Source organism: Micromys minutus, assembly GCF_963924665.1.
Source record: "Micromys minutus genome assembly, chromosome: 30".
NCBI classification, from domain to species: Eukaryota; Metazoa; Chordata; class Mammalia; order Rodentia; family Muridae; genus Micromys; species Micromys minutus.
Window position 1 is genome coordinate 7,256,188 of NC_137965.1, and position 22,060 is coordinate 7,278,247.

The 22,060-nt window shown below is 38.8% G+C and overlaps 1 protein-coding gene across 2 annotated transcripts in view; it reads left to right on the forward strand.

Annotated features, from left to right (window-relative positions):
- Positions 1 to 156: 156 nt before the first annotated feature.
- The window catches only part of PEX3 (peroxisomal biogenesis factor 3), a 29,498-nt gene continuing 7,594 nt past the window's right edge, over positions 157 to 22,060 (forward strand). The window contains exons 1-9 of one of the 2 annotated variants that reach the window (XM_080941511.1): positions 157 to 459; positions 6,656 to 6,787; positions 11,429 to 11,510; positions 17,057 to 17,100; positions 18,367 to 18,491; positions 18,745 to 18,811; positions 18,910 to 18,964; positions 19,648 to 19,810; positions 21,648 to 21,718. In XM_080941511.1, the coding sequence (XP_080797637.1) occupies positions 387 to 459; positions 6,656 to 6,787; positions 11,429 to 11,510; positions 17,057 to 17,100; positions 18,367 to 18,491; positions 18,745 to 18,811; positions 18,910 to 18,964; positions 19,648 to 19,810; positions 21,648 to 21,718 (812 nt within the window). In that variant the 5' untranslated portion in view covers positions 157 to 386. The remainder of the gene's footprint in view (positions 460 to 6,655; positions 6,788 to 11,428; positions 11,511 to 17,056; positions 17,101 to 18,366; positions 18,492 to 18,744; positions 18,812 to 18,909; positions 18,965 to 19,647; positions 19,811 to 21,647; positions 21,719 to 22,060) is intronic. The other variant, XM_080941512.1, reaches the window with a different exon arrangement.

Consider the following 22,060-nt stretch of genomic DNA (forward strand, 5'->3'; position numbering starts at 1 on the left):
TCGCCGTCGCCGCCACTCAGAGACTCAGGGCCAAGGGACTGACTGGAGGAGAGAGGACAGCGGAACGCAGCGGGCGCGGGCCCTTGCTTCCGGGAAGACTGAAAAAGGCGAGGCACCCGGGAGCTATTTGTGGACGGACCCAGGCGTCCCGGATCAGCAAGTGGCGGCCGGGGGACCGAAAGCGAAGCTGCTCCGCTGTAGTCCACGCCCCCTTCCTCCGCTCTGGCGACAACCTCTGCGCAAAGAAACGTTTGTGGTTTCTGGAGAGCACCTAGCGCCGCCAGAGCTCTTCTGCCGGAGATCCGGGCTAGGTTGGCAGAAGACACAGTTACCTTGGTGAGCCAGCCCCTCTCCCCTAGGCAACCCACACAACCCGGGGTCTGAAGATGCTGAGATCAATGTGGAATTTTCTGAAACGTCACAAAAAGAAATGCATCTTCCTGGGCACAGTCCTTGGAGGTGAGTGACAACATGCTTTTAGAAGGGGCCGTTGGCAAAAAGGAGTGACAAGTGACTTATAAAACAGGCAGGGCCCACTGATACTAGTCCGGGATTTGTCGCAGGGATTGGCCCAACAGTCAAAAAGTTCTTTTATCTTCCTTATCTTTTGCCCTTTCCCCCTCACAGGCCTTCAGGAATCTTATTCAATGAAGTTTCTTTTCAAAGCACTACTATATATTTGCCTTCCTATTCTCTTCTTTTGCTTTCCTGTTAGGTCTTCATTCTGTACAAGTCTGCTTTCAACCTTTCACACGAGTTTCGAAATATTCTAGGGCAAATAGTTTAAGTCTGTTCTTTGAGATGGTGCTTAAGGGTAAATTGGAAACAGCATGAAGAACAGAATAATTTCTATTCTCCCATTTTAAAATACAGAGTCTGTACCAACACGATGCTTATGACTGGGTTATTCTGCTGTGTTGCCAGGACTGGTAAGGTGGTCACTGTCCTTTTTTGTGATATAGTTGAGTTCACTGGCTGAGAGGAAAGTTAAAAACTCACAGGATAAAAATCTTGATGCTGCAGTTTTAACTGTCGTAGAGTGCTAGCCTACGTTGAATGAATTGGATCCCTGGGACAAGCAACACACACACACACACACACACACACACACACACACACACACACACTTGGTAAGACAACCCTCAGTTCATAATTATGGGATTTTTAGTAGGGAATCTTTTGAACAATACAAAAAGGAAGTTTAGAAGGATTTTTTAAAACTTGAGTTCTAAGAAATGTTACCACTCTCCTCTTATATCTATATGTGTGTGTGTATATATATATATATATATATATATATATATATATATATATATATATATATATATATATGTATCTTAAAATATATCATAAAATGACTTAAAATATTAGGTCATTGATAAGGCAATAACCATGTTCTTAAAATATTAGGTCATTGATAAGGCAATAACCATGTTCTTCTTATCTCATACAAATGGATAGTAGTTAATAATCACCCTTAGGAAATACTTTATAGATAAAATGTATATTACCTCCAGTCTAATATCTAAGGCATATTTCAGTTGTACCAATATTACAGAATACATATGTATTCTATATGTATTTGTATTTTGTCATGGAAGATATATTAACAAAAGTTTTTGCTCTACCTAAGGAAAGAAATTGTCTTTAGCAATTTCAGAAGGGAGAGCCTAATCCCTATGGTTTATGAAACGTTTAATCACAGATCAGAAATAACCATAGGAGGAATTAAAGAGTATATGGATATAGTAATAGATTTTTTTGAAACTCTGTTGAGGTCTTTATAATTGGAGGTGAAGAGGAAGGGAAAAACTGGGAGTGGTGGCCCACACCCTTAATCCCGGCACTCGGAGGCAGAGGCAGGCAGCTCTCTGAGTTGAAGGTGTGGTATACATGGTGAGTTCCAGAATAACCAGAGCTTCATAGTGAGAACCTGTCTAAAAAAACAAAATACAGACAGACAGAAAACAGAATAACAAAAGGGAGGGGGAAAGATTCAGAGGTTTAATCAAAACACTCTTGGATTTTAGCAAAATAGTCTTAAAATAGCTGAACTTACCTAGTTTTATTTGTAAAGTGTTCATATTTTTCTGTATTATGACAAAATTCCTATTTTCCACTTTAAGGAATATTTACTAAGTGATTATCCTGCTGGGGGTAGTGTGATTGAATAGGTATAATTTATGTATTTTTAATCACATATATTTATTAAGAGACCCACTGTATGTTGAACAGCAAACTAAGTTCTTTCCAACCTCTGGAAATGATAGCAGGATAGTTACCATTAGGCCATTTTTTTAAATGTAGAAACTAGAGTTCCTAGACCTTAGGAAACTTGCAAAGGGTTTGAGTTATTAACGAGGAAATAAGAACTCAACACCAAGTGCGTTAGATCCCAACACACGTAATCATTCTGAGTCTACCACTCTGCTTTAGCAGATTCCTTAACGTGTAAAGAGTGAAGGGATGGGTGCAGTTCTGTCACTAGACCACGATAGAGCTGGATGCAGAGCCTGGTAGTATGCCTCAACCCGGAGTTACCTAAAATGAGGCAGATTTCACAAGAGGAGTGCAGGTTTTGAGAGCATGTTGTTATGCATGATCAAGAGTAAGATATTTAGTGCTGGAAAAACACAGCAAGGCAGAACTTTGATTTGTGTGGCTTCCAAAGTCAGAATTCCTATTCCCTGGCATTTTGGATGGCAGCTGCTGCATGTCCATTTACACAGTTGGACCATGTGAGGCTGGAGAAGAACAGTGGCTCTCAAACTGTTCCAGGGAAATCTTTATACTATTAGAAATTAAGAGACCCCCCCACAGCCTCTTGAATTCTGTATCTAAAGAATTTAAAGTTAAAACCAAAGAATCTTTAAAGTATTTATTAGCTCATTTAAGATAACAACAAGCCTATTAAATATTAACATGAAACATTTTCGTAATTAGTGAGAAGAATGGCATTATTTAACTGAAGAAAGCTAAATTCTCATCCCTTCTGTAGTCGGCCATGTGTGATACCACCCATTAAATAGTCTCTAAAATCTTCCACTGAACACTCAGGAGAGTGTTGAGTGCCAGTGACATCTCAGTTCCACACAAATATTGCGGCCCTCACAGATCCTTAAACAGACTCCAGGGATTTCCAGACCATACTTTGAAAATCATCGGACAAGATAAAGTGTCACAGAACAGAGGAGCTGGACTCATTATCTTGATTTTTTTTTTTTTTAGTCATTTATTGACTTAACATTTGAACAAGAATAAGGCCTACTCTAACTCTACTGGGCTTTGCATACACAAGGAGTAAGACACCATTTCTGACTTGGGGAACTCATGCTATAGCCTGGAGAGTATGTGTGGAAATAAAGTAATATACAGTGTGAATGGCTTCCTTACTACGCCATGTGTGTAACATGAGCAGGCTCCGTGTGCAGTTGCTTCTCGGTCTTTGCTATGGATGAAAACCATGTAAAGTGCTTCAGAAAAATGTATGTGGACTCGTTCCTTCAGATTCTGTTTCTTCGGGTGTAGAGGATAGTTCAGGAGTGCCGGAGCACTGCAGTGGAGCCGCACTGGCTGAGCGTGGGCAAGTTCACCCCTCAGCCCTGGAGAAAGATGGAAATGGAAGGTAGACATTAGAAGTTAGGGATCTGCTTGATTGAAAGCCGTGTTAGTGGATTATTTTCAAATCGTTATTGCAAATAGTTGTACTGTAGGAATTTTTATCCCGGAAGACAAGACTAAGAGAAGGTTTTAAAACAAATGACTTATACAAAGATATTTTGTGTAACTGGCCATTAAAGGAAACATCAAAACATTTTCACTTATTTTTTTGTATTTAGTAGATATTTTAATTGCTAATGATGAAGATTATAGCTAAGAGGAAATGTAGTTGTTTGATTTTACACATGAAAAGGATGTGTATCCAGAGGGAGTAAGCGGCCTGCTCCAAGTCACCTCACTTGCTGACTGGAAGCCGTCACTAAGACCTTTTTCTAGTCCAAGAGCCAGGCTGCCAGGGAAGAATAGACAGCCCCAAGTCTGTCTTAGCGAATGATTCTGTTCTTTCTTTCTTCAGTACTTCCTAGAGGAACATTAGAAGTCGGTTTGTGAATTTTGATATGGGATCTTAAGTGAATGAGGCCTTGGCTAATAACAGCAGTGCTAACTAAAGAAAAACAGTGCCTAGGACTAATTTCATGTGTGACTTTTCTAGTGCTTCCATAATGAAGACCTACCAAGTAAGAAACTTACACAACTAAAATTTACCATACACTTTTGAAGTTAATAGTCCTGACCAAAGTGTCTGTAGGGTGTGTTCCTTCAGTCACTTGAAAGTCACTGTAGTAGGCTGTGCTCCGTGATGGTCATCTTGTTTCACACTGCCTTCTGCAACTGAGTTCTGACTGCTTCTTGGAACCTTCGAATTATCTTTTCTTTGCACATATATCTGTCTGAATTTTCTCTCCTGATCGGGACACTGGCCATGTTGGATTGAGGCCCATTGACCTCACTTTACACTAACCTTACACTCTAAGGTGCTAGGCCTTTAGTATATCAGCCTGTGGTACAGGACGCCAGTGCACACAGTTCAGCCATAACAACTCAGTCTCTGTTCTAGCTTCAGCTAGAATGTATTGCACTTCCCAAGGAGAGAGTCACAGCAGCGGTTTATTTTGCAATATAACTTGAGATAACAATCACTGTACATGTAACCTTCAGTCACATGCTATGGAGATGAAATACGAGCAATTCGTTCAGAACTAGTTGGACCAGAATTGCTAAATCTAAGTCAGTTTCTTCATTCTCTTGGGACCTTAGTAGAGAGGGAAGGGGAAGAAGTTCTCACAGTACAACCCAGGCTACCGTCAAAATGGTAATCCTCCTGCCTCAGCTGGAATTATGGGCATGAACCATATGTCTTTCTGCTGTACTGTTACAGAAAAGACAGCCAATGGGCAGCTTTTATGGACTTTGGTTTGCTCTTGGCGCTCAATTAGGATACATGGGTTTCTATGCATAGTAACAGGAACAATATACTATTCCTCTTCACATGGTCTTATGGAACCATCTAAAGATATAGAGCATCTTAGCTCCTCCACCACATCCATCTTAGTGAAAATCATTTAGAATATGTTTGTTTTGCAATTTCTGATATCTACCTTTTCCTTGCTTGTGAGAAACGGACTAAAGCCAATTGTGTTATACATAATTCTTGAGGCCTTTGGGGAGATAATGTAAGCCACAGACAGTGGAGATAAGTGAGAGATGGTCAGCCCCCTGAGCTCTTGCTGCCAGGATTTATAATGAAATCAAGTTCTGCCAACAGATCGACACTTATTAGCAAACAAAGATGAAACAGTAACACAGCCTCTTCCATAAGCTTGTTGAATTCTGTGCTTCTTTGGCACTATGACAAAGTCATGTACCTAAAACAAAGAAAGGCAACACTGTCGCTGTAACTCGTTTGACTAGAAAACGTTTTTTGGGTTCCAGGGTAAGCTATCCCTAAGGAGACGGCCTTGCTAGAGGGACACATCCATGTTTATAGGAATGGCACTAGAGTGTTTCAGCTCATCCAGTGTCTTAAACATGCACTGGTTTAGTCTGAGACCCTCTGCTGTCCATTGCACTGGTGAGTGACCGTCTGATGATGGTCTGTGTGGGGACTGCCTGAGAGAAACGAGAATGGGAACAGGGGCAGTGGTGACTGCACTTTCAGTGTGTTGTATACATATGTGGAATTGTCCAAAATAAAGAAGGGGATAGACTGCCACTGTATTCTGATCACAGTTTCTCACTGGAATGTTTATGACAAAATGCACCCACTTCCATCATCTGCTGAAGACTAACGGCCCTGCCATATTTTATATTTATACCGTTTGCTATGATGCTGCCTTCCTGTTCCCTCTGTCATTGGAGTTAGTAGTTTTTAGATAGTGTAAATTACATTTTCTTGTTTTCAGACTTTTTTCTAATACAGGGGTGGATAAATACATGTCTTCCTCACTATATTTCTTTCTTTCATTCCTTTAAATCTTACTGTAGAGATTTTTTTTTTAAAGTTACATGATCATTGAAGAAAACATGGGGAATATAGAAAAGCAAACAAAGTCACAATTATCATGGTTTATTTTACTTTTAGAACTTAAATATATACTTTTCTGTGTATCTACTCCATTAAAATACAAAGTTCCTGGATGTTATTTTATCACCTAAGAGTATAAGGTAGATCTTTCCTTGAGGCATTAACTATTTAGCAATGTGGTTTTTAATAGCTACATTTTATACCATTATGTGAACAGATCATAATTTATTTAAATAATTCCTCTGTTGGTGAATGTTTAGAATATCTTCAATTAACTATTAAAGATACAGCCAGACTTTAGAAAGTCAATGCTTTTCTGCTGCTTGTCTTCCAATCTCTTCTTTTCTTACTGGCTATATTAAAATAGATTGAGTACATGTAAGTAAATAAGTAAATACTACAGTCTCCTTTCCTTCTTCAGTTCTTTAATCACAGTTTTTTAGAAGCTGTATTTCTTAGCTTCTCCTTAGTATAAACCTCATAATTTAATCAAAAATGATTAAGATATTGGTTGGAATTTTTAGTAGTCTAGTTAATATAATACTTTGTTTTGTTTTTTAATGATTTTAGGAGTATATATCCTAGGAAAATATGGACAGAAAAAAATTAGAGAAATCCAGGAAAGAGAAGCTGCAGAGTACATTGCCCAAGCTCGGCGACAGTACCATTTTGAAAGTAACCAGAGGACTTGCAATATGACAGGTAAGCAGACACAGATACAGATTTGTGTGTTAAAGTGATTGTTGGTGTGTACTGATTCACAGTCTCAGGCTCCAGTTTATGGAAAAGATGAGGGAAGTGTGCTGAATCTACTCAATAGTCCTGTTAACAGATACGTAATTTCATTGGGAATCCTTAAAGCGGTATAGATACTTATTTTACACATTCATTCGGCAGATGTTCATGGTGCCTGCCTCTGAGGGAGTAGGAGGAAACAGAGTAAGATCCCTGAGCTCTGGCTGGTGTTCTGCTGAAAAGATGGCAAACAGCAAATGATGACCTTAGGCTGTGTGGTCCGGCACGGACGGGAGAGCTGGGAGACGTAGGCCTCTGCAGAGTGTGGTCCAGGGCTCTGACCAGACCACATATGCAGAAAAGCCTCTCAGTACAAAATGAGCAAGTGCCTGAGATGAGACCCATGCTAGAAATAGCACACAGGCACTGGAGCTAGAGAGGGACAGCCGAGTGCTAGGAGACAAAGCTGTGGGAGAGCCTGGCCCACGGCCTTGTGGGTCACAGCAAAGAGTCTTCAGCCTATTAGGTCTGCAGCAGGACATTGTAGGGCATAAGTATTGCACAACAGTGTCTGTTCAATCACTTGATTAATGGTGGTAATGTAACTACCAGAGCCAGAAACCTACTGGGAAAAGTCACAGTACAATCAGCCTGCTCATGTTTGAAGAGAGTAAGAAGTTAGGTTCTAACTGGTGTGATGCCCTGAAAACTAGTATCTCAACTCCATGTCAAGTCTATTCCTTTTACTGTTTAAAGCGTGTTTTTTCTCCTTAGCATTTCTTTGGAGGATATTTACTTTAGAAGGAATTTACAAAACTAAGTGTGTCTGATTCAGCTTTACAAGTAGAATTTTTCTCTAAATTTGAGAGCTCTTTATTGCTAGCTCACTTTGCCTCATTTTATAGATGGAAAGCTTAGATCAAGAAGAGAAGTTACTCCACAGCTACTTGTGAGTTTTATATTTGAAGTAATCATACCTGGTCAGGTGCCTCTGTTCTGAGAAACACATTCAGAAATACTGTCCATAATGACAGCCAGGGTGACAGAGGCTCTAGGAAGAGGCTGGTCACCAGACCAGTTTCCAGTCTGAGTTGTATCATCTCTGTTCTTTGAGCTAACCCAAACCTCAGCTCTTCTTATAAAATGACCTTCATATAATTGACTTCAGAAATGTATTGTGAGGACCAGGTCTGTAGCTCAGCTGCACAAAGCTCTTGAGTTTGATCCACATCCTAGCACTTGGGATACTTAGGCAGGAGGATTGTTTCAAGTTGGGTGGCTGGAGATCTACAACAATATGCCGGGCAGGGCCATATAGCTAGTCCCTGTTTTAAAAAGGAGAAGTAGTTTGTGATAAGATAGGGAAATACCCACATAAGATGCGTGGCACATAGACACTCAGCATGTAGTTGAGTTGAACATGCTGGTGCTACTGAGGACATCTCAGTGAATGGCTAGGAAATATGAAAAGTCTGTTTCAGATTATTATGCAGGTTTTCATAAAATGGTAAAAGGTCACTTTTGGGATCTCAAAATACCTCTCAGTTTGACAAAATCTTGTGTCATATTGGGCCTCCCAGAATCAAACGGGAGGGTGTGTAAGCAGTGTCTTGTTGGAAATGCCTATGAGGAATAATAGAGAGGGAAGAGGAACAGGAAAGGTCTGACACTTGTGAAAGGAAGAAGGTGAGGTAAGAAATACCTGAGCCAGGCATGGTGGTACATACTTTTAGCCTCAGTACTTAGGAGGCAGAGACAAATAGTTCCTTATGGGTTCAAGGCCAGCCTAGTCATTTTAGCCAAGTTCCAATACAGCTATAGTGAGACTGTGTCTAAAAAGTTAAAAGCCTGAAATGATTCTTCCCAGTTTAAGAAAGCTTGGCGAGTTCCCTGGTAGAGGAGTTCTCACAGGAGTGCTTGTGAGTGAAGAGTGGGGTGAACATAGTATTGAATCTGCTGCTCTTAGAAAAAGGAACTGGCACATCCCTTGACCATCACAACCCTCAGCAGATAGCAAACTGCAGACAATTAAAAATAGCATCACATGATAACTAGGAGGTAAAATACAGGTTCTCTAAACAGCTTGACAAACTCTAACTTTCTGGCATGCATTTATAAGAGGCTACAAATAATGTGGTTAAACGTCTACCCTAGTAATCTCTGGTGGGTAGGCATGGCAGGCTTCTGTTTTCATGAGAGGTGAATGTCAGGTTAAATGTTGTGAAATGATGGAATGCTTCTGGTTTAGCCTTTTCCTTTCTTGACTGAGTTTACTGAAGACTGAGGAGAGATACTCATTAAACTTACACATAGCCTGATGTTTGTTTGTGTAGCTGACATCACTAATAAAGTTTCAGAATACAAAATACTCTTTGTTTTTTGGACTGTGATAGATGAAATTTTTGTATGATGTACATGAAATTTTTGTATGATAAAAATTGTGAATTTTACAGATTCAGAATAATGCATAATACTTAATAAACATTGGAATTCAAATTGAACATAAACTATAATGAGCAAACAGTACATTATGACTTATTAACTATAGTAATGGGACTGTAGTAATGAATTGTGTGGTTTGGGTAAAGGATCACAGTATACTATGAGGTAGTCAAAATACAGGTACATTCTTGTCTCTTACATGCTAAGAAGATTCTAGATTATGTCATTAGGACCCTCTCCCCAAAAAACGAGTGGTAACAGTAGCTGAGGCTGTTTCCATGAGCTAATCAGTACTTTTGTAAATGTTATAAGTATCTCAATCCCCACTGCAGTTCCATAGGGTAGGACACATAGTTCTATGTGTTATCTTCAATGTACAGATTCAGACCTACAGATGTTTCTGTGATTTGTGTCTGGATTAGATATGTTTACCATGTTGGGTGGAGACATGGCTCAGAAGTTAAGAACACTTACTACTCTTATAGAGGACCTGTGTCTGGTTCCCATCATTCACATGGTAACTCTAGTCCCAGGGCATGCAACAACCTTCTCTGACCTCCACTGGCTCCTACACATACACTGTGCATGGATATACATCCGTGCATGCACACACATATATGTGAGATAAATAGGATGTTAAATGGTGTAGAGAACTGGTGATTACAGAGAACACAGAAATGATCTGTTCAGTGTTCATGCAGATAGCTGCGGAGAACAGAACAATCAAAAAGACTTTTCAGATGAGGTTGCTATAGCCCATAACTAAACTAGTTCTCCATGACTCCATTTTCTGAATATAGGACTGTTTGTTTGTAAGGTCACTTGCACTTTTCCCTTATTAGTCATAAAGAATTGGTTCCAAAATCTGAGGATGTTCAACTAGTACATAAGTGACATAGTATTTTCAGTGACCTGTAATTACCTGTCCATATACTTGGAATCATTTCTAGAGTACATTCACTGTGCAATAAAATGTAAGTGGTAGTTATTGTGTTATTTATGGAATAATTTCAAGAAAAAAGAAGGCGCATGTCCAATACAAACACAATTTTTGAATATTTTAATCTGCAGTTGTTTGAATCTATATGTGCCAAGTCTACAGGTACAGGGACTAACTGTCTAGAGTACATATATACCAAGGTGAGATACGCATGTTTGAGTCCCTTCTTTAGCCAATGATCTCAACAGTATAAGAAGCTATAAATGTGCAGGGTGAGGACATTTACTGAAATTACAGAGTATGCAAGATGAAAGTAAAATGTTGAGCAGGAGAGAGCCTGAAATTTTCTACATAAGAATGGATTTTCAGTCTCACCAAAAAAGACAAGCTATACACCCAAGTTCTGCCTTGTAGAAGGTGCTATTTGTGATTTTTTTTGGGGGTTTGTTTTGTTTTTGTTTTTTATTTTTTTTTGTTTTTTGATCATTACTTGTCTCATGCTAGAAACCTCTCTTAATTTATATGTGTGTCTTCTGTAGAGACACCGGGTAGCTCCTGTGATACTTGTCCATATTACCCCCCCCCCCAAAGAGTCCTGTATCTCCCTTTGTCTTCACATTCTTCCGGGGAGTGACAAGTAACGCCACAGCCATTAGCAAAACCCAAGCTATGAGACCTGGAGCACTCAAAGCTTAGACTAATGCTCTTTGTGTTTATTATAATAAACATGGCCTTCCAGTATTTAATAAGCAATATTTTCCTAGAATTCAAAATATGAAATAAAAGATATGACTATAAAAATTGGCTTTGGTTATTTGCATTATATCAAATTTTTATAATTTGATTATATAAATTATATGATTTATATAATTTGAAATTATATAAAAAATTGGGGAGAGTGTAGAGAAAAAGGAAATTTGGGGAGAGTGTAGAAAAGAGCTATCCATAATCCGTAGTTCGGAGAGCCCACTGTTAACAGGAGGGACAGTCTGTCCATCCTGTCTCCTGCTTGTTCTTGTTTACATTGCTCTGAATATGATGTAATAATGATGGAGTAACATAAGCAAATACATGGTTTATTAGTGGTTTTCTATAATTAGAAGTAATAATCGGAACCCTCTACCTTGGGGAGTTTCCCCAACTCTTGCGAGTTGCTACTGTTATTGTGTGGCCTAAAGCGTTCTCATGCCATTTGTGAGTGTCTTTGTTCTCTGTTTGTGGGACAGTGCTGTCCATGCTGCCAACACTGAGAGAGGCCTTAATGCAGCAGCTCAACTCGGAGAGTCTCACAGCTTTGTTGAAAAACAGGTAAAAGTACACTATGTTCTTTGCTTATTGGAATGCGGTCAAAGGTTGTAGAATGAGCTAAATACTCTTAATGCATCCCTGTTTCCTTATTTTTTAAATTAAAACTTAAAATACATAGGCTCAGTTTAAAAAGATAAATACATATGTCATTTAATCCATATTTAATTCTATTTAAACTCTCCCTCATTATACAAATCATATGTGACAATCATGTATATTGTCTTTATATGAATATTTTCTATCATTTTACATTATTCAATAGTTTCTTATTGAGTACTTATAGACTATATCTCTGCAGCAGAAATGTAAAACTAAATATCTTCAGTATTGTGCTCCTCATAGTGCTAGCAACGTAGGGGAGTGTTTTGTTTCCATAAGGAACATGACTATACGTAAACGCTAGTGATGGACAAATATGATATGAATGTATAATGCTGATAAACTATTGTGGCAGTTCAGAAAGCACTACCCACATAAACGACCTGACGTGTGGTGTGTGGCATGAACATAGGCATTGGAAATTAAATTCTCTGCTAGTTTGAGGAAACTTCTGGAAACAAATGACTACTTCTTTTGATGAACAAAATATGGGCAGCAGTGGTTTCAGTAAGTAACTTTTACGGCTAGGAGGAGGGGGTGTGGGAAGAAAGAGAAAAGACAAAGAGAAGAGAGAGACACGGGGGAGAAACCAAACCCAGGAACCCATACATACATGCCCGTGCTCACCACTGAGTTACACCCCCAAACCAAGTAAGTCTTAATCAAGTGGTTTTTCTGAAATATTTTTTTGACTATAATAAGCCTCCAGTAGCAAGGGAGAAAGAGGTACTATTTGCAATTCTGTGGCCCCGCTGGAGCTAGGAGTCTTCCACACTCGGATGCGCAATATCTCTGTGAGCCAGATGTTATCATCTTCATTTTGCAAACAGAAACTGAGTACTCAGACTGGTTGAGCAGCAGACTTGTGGATTTTTGTCTTCTGTTCACTTGTTTTATAAAACTGGGATTGGACCCACATGAGGTAAACATTTTGCCACTTAGCTACATTCCCAGCCATCTTTGAAACATTTACTGTTATTCGGAGAATACTTCCCAGAATAATAATGAGCGTATGCTAAAACTTTTTATCTGATTTCAAAGAGAATACCAGTGGCATGTGATTTGTCATTCTTAGAAATAGACTTAATTTAATCTCTGCTTTACAGATATAAAGTGTGGCTTATAAATTACTTTGTATAATTATATAAGAAGATAAATGAACAAATAAATCACAGTCAAATAAACAACTAATTACTGCTTGAATGTGTATAGAGGACAGAAAATAGACTGTAATTGTCTTACACCTTAGTCTTATTAAGAGGCAAAGACAGATTCAAATTGAGTTGACCTTTTATAAAAAACAAAAGGATAGCAGCTAAACATGGTAGCTTACCTCCTCCTTAGCAAACCTGTATCCTACAAAGATCTCCATTCCTGAGAAGGATTCAGTGGGTGAGCCTACTCACAGCATCCTCAAGGCCCCCAACTCATTCTCCAGCACCAGGAAACAAATAACCATCTACTAAAATGTCATTGGGCTTAAGACACCGAGTTGACAAGCAAAGGGAAGTAGGTTAAACCTGGTACAATTCAAACATGTCAGTTCCCGGGTAAAATGAATAAAGGGAGATATGGGAGTGTAAAGGATTGATTTTGCAAAATCATGTGACAGTTTTACTCAATACACAAGAAGTGAATTTCTTTAATTCCAGATTTAAGATGAATTGTAGTTCTCACTGGGTGCTTATATTTATGTACCTTAATGTTATTCTCTTGCTTTTCTTTTGCTTTGTAATTACTGTTTTGCAATTGATAGATTTCCATTTTGGAAAAAAAAATTGTATAAAACAGATTAAAAAGACCCTACTTTTATAATCCAGTCATCTCTGGTTTCATATAACCTGCCAAGCAAGTTGGTTTTCTTTTTAAATTCATTTGTTTGTAACTGATCGGGGACAAGCAATGATCCGATGGCCTTGTTTTGGCAGGTACGTGATAGAAGTAAGGAACCATCATTGATTTGGGTGTCTGGGAGAACCTTAAACATCCTCACCATGAGCAATAGAGTGCTTGGCTAAGTTTTAGGTAGACATTTATTTTACTGACACTAAAAGTCAAGTTTTTAACTTAAAGTAGATGTCCATTTGAAGAGTCCTTTGAAGAAAATCTACACAGGTAGTACTTTCCCTGTTCTGTGTGATTTGAAATCAGAATTGTTTGAAAAGGTAATTTTTGTTTTGTTTGTTTTGTGATCCTGAGAACCAGGACCTCAGACATGATAGGCAAGGGTTCTACCCTGAGCTGCATTTAACCCTCATGTCAGGACTTTGAAACTCCGGGCACAGTCTGATGATGATGATCAGTGCAGGCGTGCTCCCTGGAATGCTCACTCTGTCTCTCTCTCTTCTCGCCACCAAGTCCGCCAAATGAAGTAAGGGTTAGCGAACATGGCTTCAGTTCCTGCACTCTACTTTGCCCCTCTACAGATCACTGTCTTCTCATGATGGCTCGGCCTTAATTGCTATAACTCTGGATTGCTAAGGTCTATGTCACTATTTAATTGCATGTGGGTGGGAAGTATGCACACAGGACAGGTGCCTGGGACGGTACTTACCGGCAGTGCGAGCCACCAGTGAGCCACCGAGAACCACTCAGGCCCTCTAGAAGACTGGTGTGCTCTCTTAACCTCTGAGCCCTCTCTCCAGCCCTATAGCTAAATTTCTTATTGAAACACAAATTTACATCCCATTACCATAAGGATGATTGGCCTGTATTTTGTATCTTTTTGTTCTAGTAAATACTTTTCATGATATTCTATAAAAATATTTATTCCAGATTGACAGTAGTAAAACTGTCTGTGGTTTGACAGAGGCACTGGGAGAAAACTGCATTGTAACTACATAGTGCACTCACTGCACAGAGCCACACTTCATCTAAATGCTCTGTTATTGCTTTTATCTACTTATTTTATTTAGGTTTTTCAAGATAGGGTTTCTCTATGTAGCCTAGGCTGTCCTAGAACTTACTCTGTAGACCAGGCTAACCTCTAACTCACCTGTCTCTTCCTCCCAAATGTTGTTATTAAAGGTGTGTGCCATTACTACACAGCTTTTTCAGCTTTTTCTTTTTTTCTTTTGGTTTTTGTTGTTGTTGTTGTTGTTGTATTTATTTATTTACTTACTTACTTACTTACTTACTTACTTACTTACTTACTTATTTTGTGTGTGCTAGTAGAAGGATAATTTGCAGGAGTTAGCTCTCTCCTTTCACCATGCTGATCCTGGGAATAAATTCAAGATCATTAAACTTGGCAGCAGGCCTTAATACCTACTGACTCATTTGCTGGCCCATGGTATGTTTTTAAGATAAGTAAAGCTCATGTGCTACTATACACTAATCTCCTGGATACATTATCATTTTATTTTTTAGTAAATAAAACTTTTGTAGTAACTTAGTCAGAGTTTCTATTCCTGCACAAACATTATGACCAAGAAGTAAGTTGGGGGGGGGGGGGTATTCAGCTTACACTTCCATATTGCTGCTCATCACCAACGGAAGTCAGGACTGGAACTCAAGCAGGTCAGGAAGCAGGAGCTGATGCAGAGGCCATGGAGGGATGTCACTTACTGGCTTGCTTCCCGAGGATTGCTCAGCCTGCTTTCTTGTAGAACCCAGGTCTACCAGCCCAGGGATGGCACCACCCACAATGGGCGGGGCCAGGGATGGCTCCACCCACAATGGGCTGGGCCCTCCCCCCTTGATCACTAGTTGAGAAAATGCCTTACAGCTGGATCTCATGGAGGCATTTCCTCAACTGAGGCTCCTTTCTCTATGATAACTCCAGCTTGTGTCAAGTTGACACAAAAACAGCCAGTACATGTAGTATGTTTGAATTTATTTAAGGAACAGTTTTAAATATATTGAAAAATACATACGTGCTTATATTAAGCAATACAACAGAAGTGAAAGCATATTTAAATCATCCATGAATAGGGAAACATGACATTCAACATACAAGGTTATATCAGTTTGTCTTTATAATTGTATAAATATTTTATGTAATGATAAAATAATATTGTTAAATGTCATACCAAATATTTATGGTAAAATAAACTTAGTGTAACCACAAAGATAGAAACTATGCTACATGTCTTTAAATCAGAAATGTTTTTAAATATTCTTAATGAAATAAATATTCCTGTTACATAGAACTTAAAAACTCTAATCCCTTTTGAATATTGCAGCACTATTTTATGACTACTATGCTTGAACTGAGGGGTAAAGGGGTAATGACTGTTGTTTTCACTGAATTCCAGTGTGGACAAAATGATAGATAGATAGATAGATAGATAGATAGATAGATAGATAGATAGATAGATAGATAGATAGATAGAGATGGATATGAATGATCAACAAAATTAGACTAAAATCCTTTAAAGCTTGCTTTGAATTAAACTATTGGTATAAGCTTATGGCATAGTTTATCTTTAAATGTATACGTGTAAATATTATGTAGATATCTAACAACTTATTAGTCATTTTTCCCTTATAGTAAACAGGTCTTCAAAGGGCTTATTTTGTTTTGTAATTTTGAAGTTTTCAGTTCAGATCAGGCAGATGTGTTGCTCTGTCTCTGGTGGTCCCTGTGGACCAGGCACAGTGGAACAGGCTGTCACCTAATAGCCAAGAAGCAAGAAGAAGAATACTAGATGGCCCAGGGTCTCCAAATGCCCTGGTAGGTGTCCTTAATTACACAGAACCTCCCTGTAGCTTCCAACTCAGTGAAGGTGTGACCCCCCCACCCCAGGGTGTCACTCTGATTACCAAACCTTTAGTATGCAATGCTCTGAGACAACAGTAAGCCAACCCATTGTACCTGCTTAGCTCACTGAGAATGATTAGAAACAATCCCTGATCCAGAATCAAAGGCTGTGGTCTATAGCATTCCCAATCACCAAGAACCAGAACTCTTAAAGAAATGGATAGTTTCAGTTCTGCAGCAGGCTTAGAACAGGATCAACTCAGAACAGCTTTCCTTTTTAAAATTAAAGAATAAAAGCTCAAGCAAAAAGATTTAAGAACCAACCTAAGTAGCCTCTAGTAGTGATTTGAACAGTGAGAGGGAGAATATCTCCAGTTTGTTGAGCATCAAATAAATGTATTAATTCATATGCTTATAATGATAAGTGATAAAGCAACAAAAACGTATTACTTACCTTTGAGTGGTCACAGGATCTACTTGATGATATACAAGGTAATAAGCAGAGAGAGAAACTTCCTGGCCTGCTTGGCTGTTTTAGTATGCTCATGTGTATGCTCAGAAAGAGGACAAAATTACATGTTTTTGTTATCTTGTTGACTTTGTTTCATCAATATTTGTATGTTGTTTGAATTTTTAAAATTTGTGAGTTTTTTTTATTTTAACTTTTAAAACATAGCTCTGTGTAGTTTAAAGTTATACTAAGATATAAATTATTATTTTCATGTTTTCTGATTTTTTCCTTTAGGCCTTCAAACAAGCTGGAAATATGGGAGGACCTAAAGATAATCAGTAAGCCGAGTGCTCTGTGTGACAGCACATCTTTCTGTTTGTAACAGGGACTTCTTATGTCACAGTATGGACATGACTCTTCTATTCTGCCTAATGAATAGTCCATTTTAAATCTAAATATTCATAAAGCAGGGAGGTCAGTGTCTAGCAAGTGTCTAGAGAGCACTTTGTTAGTGACGGTGCTGACACTGTTTTAAGGTGTGGTATAAAAATTAGATGTGCTTATGCTAGGTATTAGATTTTCAAAGTATTTTAAAGGAACTTTTTCTAACCCGCATAGCAACTTTCACTTCATATTTTACACAAAATTTCGCTAGTAATAAAAATTTCAAAGACCATCCCTAGGTCTTTTCTGTATGTCTCAAACCTTCATACCATAGGCTTTCCTGTTTCTCCATCCATCTCAGCTAACGTAGCTCCCAAATGATGTCTTCCCCTATTGGAAGACAACTTCTACTTCTTGAGTGACCTACATTTGCTTCCAGCTGTTGCCCTTTCTCACATGCCCTGTGAACAGCTATTTCAAAATTCTCTTTCTTATTTCTTCACGCCTACTCCCTCTTTGCTACTACACCCTAGTTTCTGCTCTCGTCTCTACCCAAGCGCTCTTCATAGGCACCAGTAGACTCTGTTTCTCAATCCACTAGGGCTTTTTCAATTGGCCATACCATTGGCACCGTGGACACCTGTGCTCCCTTCTCTGCCCTAAACGCTCTGTTGGGCTGCTGGGAGGTGAAGGCTTCCTTCTCCCTATCCTTTCTACCTCATCCAAATCTCTGCCGGCCACACGTCCACGCTGGGGAGAGATCCTAGGCCTCATGTGCGCTAAGCAGACAGAGTTTCATATCCAATTTGGTTTGCTTTCCCAGCTGCTAACATATAATTCCTTTGCCCAATACATATTTATAAATACTACTTCAGCTTAGAAATCCTACCTAGCCAAGCATAACACCAGCCTGCTATCCCAACACTGAGACAAGAGGATCCTGAGCTTGAAGCCTATCTTGGCCACAAAATAAGAAAGACCCTGCTTAAAGTCAAAAGACTGGGGAGGAATGCAGGGGGATGTAAAATATTATAAGTGTGTTATAAGAGTAAAAAATTAAGTGTAAAAAATATTTTAAATTGATATTTTTTGTGCTTGTTCCATTTACTGTTATATTTACTAAAGTTAACATTAAAAAGTAGTCAGAGTAATAGGTCATGATTTTCTACATTTATTGGTGTTTTAGCCACAATGCCAAAGGCTTTCTCTTCTCTCTGAAGGTTTCACGAGAAGCATTGTAGCTGTATATAGCACGTGTATGCTGGTGGTTCTTTTGCGAGTCCAGTTGAACATAATTGGTGGATATATTTACCTGGATAATGCAACAGTTGGCAAAAACGGCACTGTAAGTTTAGCAGACTCGAGTGCACCCTGCTTTGTCTTTTAAGAGGTTCGACATTTAACTGAATACTACTTATTCTGAGTACTTTGAACTATTATTCAGCTCTGAGAAGCAGACTTTTACATTTATGACTGCTTAGTAACATTATGATGGATGTCTTTGGAAAGTGGACTTTGGGTATGTTGAAGAGTGTTTTCCTTTAACACCTCTAACTTTCCTTTTAAAGCTCCTTTAACTCTGTTTCTGTTCTACGCAGACCATTCTAGCTCCTCCAGATGTACAGCAACAGTATTTATCAAGTATTCAACACCTCCTTGGAGACGGTAAGAGTCCAGTCTGCAGGACGCATGTTTATATTATTGAGGAAGGTTTAAGTGAGCAAGGCTCTGCTTTCCTTTTAATTTTGCTCTTCCTTTGATAGGCCTGACAGAGTTGGTCACGGTCATTAAACAAGCCGTGCAGAGGATCTTAGGAAGGTATGCCATGTTCTTTTGTCTTTTCTGACTTCCTAGTTTTTGGTGGCGAAGTTCTGTCATCCCGGGTACTCTGAGGCTGAGGCAGGAGGATTCCAAGTTCAAGGCTTACAGATAAGGTCCACTCAGTCAAATTAGAGGACTCTGTCTCCAAATTTTAAAACGGAGAAAGTAGGTGTGGGGTGTGCATATGTAAGCATTTATTTGCTCTGTGTGCTGAGGTCTCAAGTTCACTCCTCAATACTGCAGAGCAAAGGGGGTGACAGATCTGTCCTAGCAAACTGGGTAACGTGATACAGACACCAACCCTGCATATGTGTTATAATGTACTTTATCAGTGTCAGCCTTTTCACAACAGGGAATCTTTTTCAGATTTTATTGTTTACTGCCTGGTTTCCAAACAAATTAGAAATATACAAAATACTTCTTTAAAATCTGCCTACCTGTCCCTTCCACTAATAAGATCTATATTATGACAGGGCTTTTCTTGTGAAATATGTGTGAAGGCTTACTCTGGCTCTGTAGTAATGGCCTTATCTGGTGGCTGGGTTCCCAGCCCATTCTAATCCAGCAGTGTCAGGCTAGACTAAATGGAACAGGGTTTAGATAGCAGCTCACTAGAGAAGGAGAGCTGTGGAGGTATCCTGTCATTTCTGTTTATCTGACTCGTTTGCCTGTATTTCTAGTGTTTCTCTTAAACAGTCTTTGTCCCTTTTGGACTTGGAGCAAAAACTAAAAGAAATCAGAATTCTTGTTGAGCAGCATCAGTCTTGGAATGATAAAGACGAGTTGAGGTCTTCACTGTGCCATTACATGATGCCAGATGAGGAAACGCCATTGGCAGCTCAGGTACTTAATCCATAGCCATTTCTAATGTCTAACTCATACTCCAGATTTCTTAAACCTCTTACTCTCTCTTGAAATATAGATATCTGAGTCTTATTAAGACTCAGTTTAAATAAAGCCTCAAACATTAGAAAAACTGTAATATAATTTATCATAGCACTTACAATCTTGGGTATTTAGCAGACAGACAGAATCTAGAGGGCGGTCTAGTAACAAGATTGTGAAGAGTTTTGCGCAGTTAGAAAAAAATTTTCACTTCAATTTGCAGAATTAAATTTTCATGAAATTAGGAATACATTCAATTCAACTTTTCTTAAATCTGTGGCCTCTTTTTCTTTAATTATTGTTATATGTGTTACACACACACAAGATTAAAAAATAAAACCTTTTTTAAAAGAATGATTAATGGCTTTCGGTCGACAACCAGAAGGAAGCTCTAATCTCTCAACTGAGAAGCAAACAAGGCCTCATCTAATCCTGGCTCTGCTGTTTCTGTAGCTACGTGAGTCCTCAGCAGCTGCTACAGACGTTTCTCATTAAGAACAATACAAATGCCAAACGGTCTTGGTTCTATATTCAGGTTATATAACTAATTTTTAAATTAGTAGGTTTTTTACATTATTATTGTTTATAGGCTCAGTGGAATTCTCTCTTTCCCATTGGAGAATACTAGCTCTGACTATTATTATCTGACCTATAGCTACAGATGCCTGGAACAGATCGCTCTCCAGCAGGCAGGCCCTGTGGACCACTGTGTTCATTATCACTGCTCAGGAGTTTTCTCTTAGTCTAGACACACGAATGACCATCTGCCTGGGTGCTTACAGAGATTACATGATTAAGCAAAGAAGAAATAAGAAGAAAAATGGAAGGAGGGAAGGAAAAGAAAAGTTGTGATCCATCAAGGGAGTTGTGAGTGTAAGGAGGACAGGTGAGACAAAGTTAATATAAGAGCCAGCGAGGTAGGCAGGAGGATCAGTAAGTTCAAGACCAGCTTGGGCTCCATGGGGAGACCTCATTGCAAACAGAAGAGAGATTGACAGAAGAAATTAGCAAATTATTATAAAATAGAATTGCATTGAAATACGAGAGAAGTTTTAGAAGTCTAAACCCATAAAACAATTTTCAAATTTTAGAATTCAGCAGTGGTACAAAGTGAAAAGGGTGTAAAGGACTGAATGGAGTGAGGACCAGGCCGTCCTTGGATTAGTTAAGACGTGACCCAATGAACAAGGAGCATCATAATGCTTAGAATAAAAAGAAAGGGGAAGAGGAAAGGAAAGAAAAATGAAAAACCTCACACATCCTAAAAGGATGTCTCAATAGTGCAAGAAAAGAAACAGACTTCTTGCCTGGTGTGTGCTGCTCTACACTGTGTGTGTAGTGTGGTGCATCCAAGTAAGTGTGAAGGTACCAGGACAGGTGTGTCTTCCTCTGTTGCTCTGAACATCCTACATTGAGCTAGGCTTTCAGTAAATCTGGAACTCAGCATTCTAGCCAGGCTAGCCATACCTGGATTTTCACATGAGCGCCGGGGATTCACACCCAGGTCTGCAGGCTCGTGGTCTGTTACCTGTTAGTCTTTGATTATTGTCAGAGATATCCAAAACAGACCAAAGAAGGAAAGCCTCACAAAGTGCTTCAACTCATGTTTTAAATACTACCCACATGTTTACATAAACCTTTATATATACATATTTTTTCATGTGACAGGTTTTTTGTTGTTGTTGACAAAGCAGAGATATTCAAATTTCCCAAATGCTTGTGATTTTAATGTGATTTCTTCATTCATGGCTTTGTAATATTTGCAACCCTGAAGTGTAGATTTTTGATTTTACAGGCCTATGGACTTTGTCCAAGAGATATTACCACTATTAAACTTCTCAATGAGACAAGAGACATGCTGGAAAGGTATGTGGAGTGCATATAAATGAAATTTTATATTTACAATGTATATTTTCAATGTAAATAAGATCATTTCCTAGTGTTTCCTGAGCAGATATTTAATATATTATCTGAAAATTAAAATTTTGACATATTCCCCTCCTGTAGTAGGATTTCCTATCTAAAGTAGAAGGAAAGAAAGTTATTTTTCTTTTTTTAAATAAGTTCCACGTAGCCGTTTTTATGCAAGTTTATAGTATACTTTGAGTATATCCCCATGCCTTGCTGGTTTCTCCTTTGTTATCCCCCCACCCTGGCCAATGCGCCTTCTCCTAGTCAGACTCACTTCTCCTTTCATGTCAGACCTAT